The sequence below is a fragment of the Cotesia glomerata genome, linkage group LG8, assembly GCF_020080835.1.
Source record: "Cotesia glomerata isolate CgM1 linkage group LG8, MPM_Cglom_v2.3, whole genome shotgun sequence".
NCBI lineage: Eukaryota > Metazoa > Arthropoda > Insecta > Hymenoptera > Braconidae > Cotesia > Cotesia glomerata.
In genome coordinates, this window is record NC_058165.1 from 9,691,397 (window position 1) to 9,697,917 (window position 6,521).

Below are 6,521 nucleotides of genomic sequence, written 5' to 3' on the forward strand. Positions count from 1 at the left end.
TTTTGAGGCATGGAGATCATCGGCATTTATAAATTTTAAGTCGCGGAGAAGCTTTGCTACGGGTTTTGTTATTCCACAATCAGCTGCTCAAAAGTGTACTAAGTAATCTCGGGCATAAGTAAGCCCGTCTCGGCTAATTGAAAATTTGATTTTTTTTGTTTTGGGATCTTTTCGGCGGTATATTTTCATCTGAACTTGAGGGTGGAGATATCCTTGGCCGATGACATCTTTCGGCAAAGACATCTTCAGCCTCTTCAAAAGTTGGAGGGTCATAGGCGACAAAGGGTAGTCCGAACCGGCGGTTCCCTACGTCATCCCCCACTGTAATATTCCCGCATGTAGTTAGTCTATTGTTGGATTTTTCTGAGTCATTGGATTTTCCTGATCTACTGTGCGATTTATTATTATTATTATTATTTTGCGAATTTGTCGATGTAGTTGTGTTTCGCAATTTTTGTTAGATCGTCTTCGTTCAGTCTCAGTACGGGTGTCATTATTATAAGGTGTTTCAACCCGAGATGGAATTTAACTATTCCGGAATAAAAATAAAATGAAAAAAAAATAAAAGAATTTTATGCTCTTTGGAGCGTTAACGTTCGTCAAATTCGAAATAAAAAAAAATAAAAAAAATTTTTAAATGAACCTTTAGTTTTGTCTCGGGGTGGAGACTTTGAGTCGATTGAATGTATTTTTTACTCAAATGGAGCCTTGATAGGGGCTTGGACTTTGCGAAGGTTTAATATTTTTTCGTAAAGTCCAGCAACGGCTGTGACGTTTTTAATAATTCTCGGACCGGTGGCCTTGTTATCGATCACGTTCTTTGCGGAAATGATATCGATAGCCCGATCGTCTATTCTTTCCCATCGGCTCTTTAAAGTTTCCAAAAAAAATTTTTTTATATCGGCGCGTAATAAAAAAATTTTATGGCCTCTACGAATCAGACAAAAGAAAAGAAATTTTTTCTTAAGGATCGCAAAAAAATTATAACAAAAAAAAATTTCGTAAATTCAAAAAAAAATTTTTTAGAAATTTCGATCCCGAAAATATAATTCGTTTGTTCGGGGAGGGGAGAAAACACTTTCTTACGATATTCGTAATTGTATACCCAAAAAAAAATATTAATATTATAAACGAGGGGGAAAAAGAAAAAAAATTTTATATACAGAAAAAATGTCTTGTTATTCACATTGTAGCATCTCGAGTCAACAGAAATTACGAAGAGGGAGAAAACCAAAAAAATAATAAAAATTTTTCAAATTTTTAAATATTCTTTCTTATTTTGGTAAAAATTTATTTTTAGCCAGGTAACGGTGTGATCAAGGGGAGGTGCTAAATTCAAAGCACTCTTCCCAAGAGTTGAGTTTCGTGAAAATTTTCTCAGCTAAAGAAAGTGCTTTTTAAGCACCTTTCCAGAACTGGGAAACTTTTGTGTAAGAGAAGTTGCTTAATTTAAAGCACCCTTCTCGAATGTTATGTATAAATGTAAAGGTTCAAAATAAATTTTTTTTTTTGCCAAAATAAGTCTTTGTTAACTAGTGATGAAGGACAAAAATAAACTTCTATAAATAAAATTTGAATAATAGAATTTAAAAATAATACTCGTAAACTGCTTAATTATCAAAAGAATTCTTTAAATGAACGTATAATATTTTTGCTGACAAGAGATGCACGTGCGAGTCCGCGTGATGCGAGCCGCACCTCGAATAAAGAAACGTCAGCGAATCTTTATTCTATTATTTAGACTAAGAGAAGAAAGTTATAATAGAAGGTGAAAAAAATAATGAAAAGAAATGATTTTATTTTAAATTTTATAACTCCTTTAAATAAATGAAAAGAAAATTCTTTAGCAAATTATAAGAAAAACTTTGATGTGAACAAAAAAAAATGTTAAACAAAAATTAGAATTTCTGGAGTTAATGGTATATATATAAAAAAAAATTTTAAGAATTTTAAATGAGACTTGAAAATTTATTAAATTTAAGAATCGAAGAAACTGATAATTTTAGGTTTTAAGAAAGAGATTCTTAAACTGTCAAAACTAGAGTTTACTTAACAGTGGAATTTACTTGAGAAAAAAAAAATGGAAATAGATCGAGAAAGAAAAGAAAAATAATTTTTTGAAAATTTAAGTTTTCTCAAACGAAAGTGAAATAATTTCGGGTTCGAATCCCACCGCTGCCACCAGTGTTCTTTATGTTACGTCCAAGGGCGTTTTTAGAGCGGTAGCGTAAACGGTGGAGGTTTGGACTAACGATTTAAAGAATACGCAACGGAGGTTATAATTCCGTTGTTTAATTATTTATGTGGGACGTTTTCGACGGACGAATTTACCACGCCTTTGTTTGAGACTGATTACGGATTTTATTAAGAATAGATGTACTTACTCTTTGCAGGATTTTTAGTTATTACCGGATCCGTGATTCCGGAGCTGCTGTTAGCGCCTTTTCCTGGATTGGGGCCTTCTGATTGGTCCTTGCAGCGGATGGATTAGGATGGAATTGGACTGCTTATTTTACGGGCTTCTTATTTTGTGAAATGAACTGATTTAAAACTGATTTCACTTTTATTTAGATTTATTTTTGTAAACGCCAAAACTTACACTTTCACAAATTTGGTTTTAACGTAATTTAATTTAATGAATTTTAATAATTTGATTGAGCTAACGTCCTCCAGTCCCCCGTAGGGTAAAGTGCGCAAAACTAGCTTTTAGGAAATTTTGAATAGACTTAATGATCGAATTCTCGCCTAAGTGCAGAGCAAATTAGAATTTTGAGATTCCGGTTCTCTAAAATTTATTTACTGGTCGAATTCTCGCCTAAGTGCAGAGCAAATTAGAACTTTGAGAATACAACTCTCTAAGATTAAAACTAATACGTGGCCTGCCGGTTAAACCGCGTCCAAACTTCCTCTAAGTGCAGTGCAAATTAAAGCAAAGGACTCTACAAGGCACGGGCCCGTCAGTTAAACGCGGAAGTCGAATTAACCAACTAAGACCTGGTTTACACTTAAAACTAATACGTGGCCTGCCGGTTGAAACCGCGTCCAAACTTCCTTTAAGTGCGGAGCAAATTAAAGCAAAGGACTCTACAAGGCACGGGCCCGTCAGTTAAACGCGGAAGTCGAATTAACCAACTAAGACAAGGCGTTGGCTGTTGATCGCCTTTTTAAATACTCGCGGTGCTGAGGTTGCAGAAGTCCCCGCTAGTTAACCAGCAGTCGCGTAGCTTCTATTTTATTGTGGCTTTCGCGCATGGAGAAGTCTTTTATCTGCGCAGACGATTTAAATTTAAAGAAAGAGAAGAGAGAAAAAAAATTTGCGGGTGGACATAACAGCGGCATATATTTTTCTTCAATACGGGATAATTGTCTTACACAGTAAAAAAATTTTCGTAAAATTTAACATAAAATTTTGTGTAGATGATTTTTTTACATAAAATTTATGTTAATTCTACGCAAACTGTTTGTATTGATCAATCCATCCATTTTTTAACACACTCAAGTGTTAATTCAAAGTAAAACTACATTTTTTTAATGTTACTGGCCAACCAACACAAAATTTATGTTAAAGAATACTCCCATTCGGTTAGTAGTATTAATAACACTTTTTAAATGTCAATTCAACATAAAGGCTGTGTTGATATCTTCTATAGTAACACAATAGTTATTTTCGTTGAGAAAATAAGTTAATTAGTTTTGTTGAGAATGTATTTATAATCTCAGACGAGTATCATCACTTTAAGTTTATTACCAAAATGCCGACTTTTGCGGATTTGTATCGAACAAAATTTTTTGTAATAGCAACGGCGAAACTCGGATTTAAGAGGATGCAAATAAAATTTTATTCATTTATGAACTGTCACACGTAAATAAATGACAAACTAAAATATTAGTAAAATTGTTTACAAGAATCGACTTGTCGCCAAGATTTTTTTTTTTCGATTTATACTCTCCCTGGCGGACGATTGTAGGAAATAAACGAAACTAAATATCCTATAGTACTTTTTAGCATCCATGCGGAAATGTAGAGACAGATAAAGAGAGAGATGTCACTTATCCTTACGTGTGCGTAAAAAGTAGACTCAACTATAGATAGCCAGATATCCATCATTTTACCCCTCCTAACTATAGCTCGAAAATCCAAGTTTCGCGGTTGGTGTTACAACAATATGTTGAATTTACACAAAGATATGTTAAATTATGACGCCGCTCCGCTTTATTTTGCGCGGGATCTCGAGAGTACAAGCATAGTCACGTATGCCACACAAGATAGACATGTGAATGTGATAGCTTCAACGTCATTTTAATTTGGTGGATTTTGATTTGTGTCATTACGTGAAATACTTAAATGCAGCGTGAAAAAAAAATTATTTTCCATTAATATATAATTAACGAGTTTATTAATAATTAATAATTAGAAATTAATACATCATTAATCCTATCCATCTATTGCCACTGACTTGTAATAAAGTAGCAACGATTGATTAAAATTAATTAATTACTATTTAAAAATTTTGAATTCTTTATTGAGTTCTTTAACTTTGTATTTATGGAAAACAATTTATTTTTTATTCAGAAATTAAAATTTATTTAAATATATATATATATATATATATATATATATATATATATATATATATATATATATAATTATTAAGCAGAGGGAGCGGTAGAGTATAGACGCCGGAAAAAGTAGTGAGTGAAAGAAGCAAAAATAAATAAGATATAGGAAATAAAAAAAGCGGAAAATAGGTCAAGTAAAAAGAGGAGATAAGGAGGAATAAAGGGAAAGTGAAAAACTAAGAGTGGAAATAAAGACCAAGAAAATATGAGTGAAAATGTGGACGGAAGCCGCTTTGAGGTTAGGGAGATTATAAAAGGAAATGATGAAAACAGTTCAGAGGAATGGGCTGAAGATGGAGACTCATGGTCTGAAATTGACGGGGAGGAGGGTAAGAAGGCGAATGAACGAAGCAAACGAAGCGCAAGCGCGGGGCGTGAAAAAAGTAAGAGGGGAAGGCCGGCAAAGGATGGAAAAGTGGCGCGAGATTTCAAAAGAGGGGAAATGAAAGGAGCTATGGAAAAATATATAACGGGATTCAAAACGAGCTATGAAATTAAAAGAACGCCATTAAAGGGAACAGGTGTAGAAAGAAGGGTAGAGCAACAAGAAAGTGAAAGGAATAGAAATGAGGAGGGAGGAAAGACTAACGTTAATGATGAAAAAGATAAAATAAATGATGACGAAACAGTGAAGACAAGGGAAATGGAGAAGAAAAAAGCAGAAGAATCTAAAGGAAGCGACACAGTAGCAAGAAATCAAAGTGCAGGAGAAAGTGATGGTGACGCAGGAGAAGAGCCGTGGGAAAGAAAATTGGAGCAGATGAGAAAAATAATGATTGAGAGGCAGGAGGAGGTCCTAGAAGGCATCTATAAAAAGTTAAGTAAAGTAACAGAGTGCAGGTGCAAATGCGTGGAAGTGAGGAAAGAGGATGAAAAAAAAATGAGAAGAGAGTTAGAGTTTTGCAGGGACGGAATTGTAAAGAGAGAGAAAATGTTAATGGATAAAGAAGCAGAAATAGAAAGATTAACGGAAACTCTGAAAATAGAAACAGATATGAAGCATGAACTAGAAGAGAATCTAAGGAAGGAGAAAGAAAAAAGAAGAAGTGATAAAAGGGACAGAGGCAAGGAAGAAGATAAAGAAAGTAATGGAAGAAACGAGATGGAAAAAGGAACAGAGAACTTGCTGATAGTAGCAAGAAGCAGAGATGAGAAAAGAAAAGAAGCACAGAGAGCAGAAATATGGAAAAAAGAAGAAAGAAAAAAGCTAGAAAAAGAAAAACCAAGAAAATTAAATGAAAAAGAGATAGAGGAGGAAACGGAAGAAAGAAAAAGGATAAGAATGAACCTGTATGTGCAATATGGAGAAACAGAATATAGAAAATGGGAAGAGGTAATGATGGAAATGGAAAAAAGGTTGAAAATAAGAATACTAAGAAGAAATACGACCTTAATAAGAAGGGGACAGATAAGAGTAGAATGCACGAACATGAGAGAGAAGAAAGAAATAATGGAAAATAGAAGAATAATGAAGGGAACGGGAATATGGATAATGGAAGAGAAGACTAAGAGAGAGAGGGATGTTGAACTGTGGATAAGGAAGATAGCAAAGCTGGAGCAGTACAATGGAAGTGAGGTGGAGATAGACGAAAAGAGGCTGAAGATTGAAGGAAACTGGAAAAGCTGGAACGAGAAAAAGGGAGATTTGGTGGATTGATGGTACTGCAAAGGAGTAAAAAGGAGAGATGGAGGTGAGGATTCAAGCAGATGGAAGACAGATGGAAGAAGAAATAGTGACAGTGGGGAAAAAAAGTCGGTAAGAGGTGAAGAAAGGGATGGGGAAAATAATACACCGATATGCGCAGGGAATAAAGTAGAAAAGTGCAATGAGACGTGGAAGGGAGTGAAGGGGAATAGTGAAGACAATAGGAATAAAGCGAGTGATATGAATGTAAGAGAGT

At 34.3% G+C, this 6,521-nt stretch overlaps 1 protein-coding gene across 1 annotated transcript; it reads left to right on the plus strand.

Annotated features, from left to right (window-relative positions):
• Window positions 1-4,825: 4,825 nt before the first annotated feature.
• Window positions 4,826-6,277, plus strand: LOC123270045 (golgin subfamily A member 6-like protein 22). The gene is made up of 2 exons (XM_044735983.1): window positions 4,826-5,826; window positions 6,022-6,277. Exons 1-2 carry the CDS (start codon window positions 4,826-4,828, stop codon window positions 6,275-6,277), a joined length of 1,257 nt encoding a protein of 418 aa, XP_044591918.1.
• Window positions 6,278-6,521: the final 244 nt, after the last annotated feature.

Bases quoted from the DNA above. Each gene is read 5' to 3' on its own strand.
- LOC123270045 (XM_044735983.1), top strand. From the start codon at position 4,826: ATGAGTGAAAATGTGGACGGAAGCCGCTTTGAGGTTAGGGAGATTATA. The intron at 5,827-6,021 runs GCTAGAAAAAGA...CTTAATAAGAAG, and splicing joins AAAAAAGAAGAAAGAAAAAA to GGGACAGATAAGAGTAGAAT.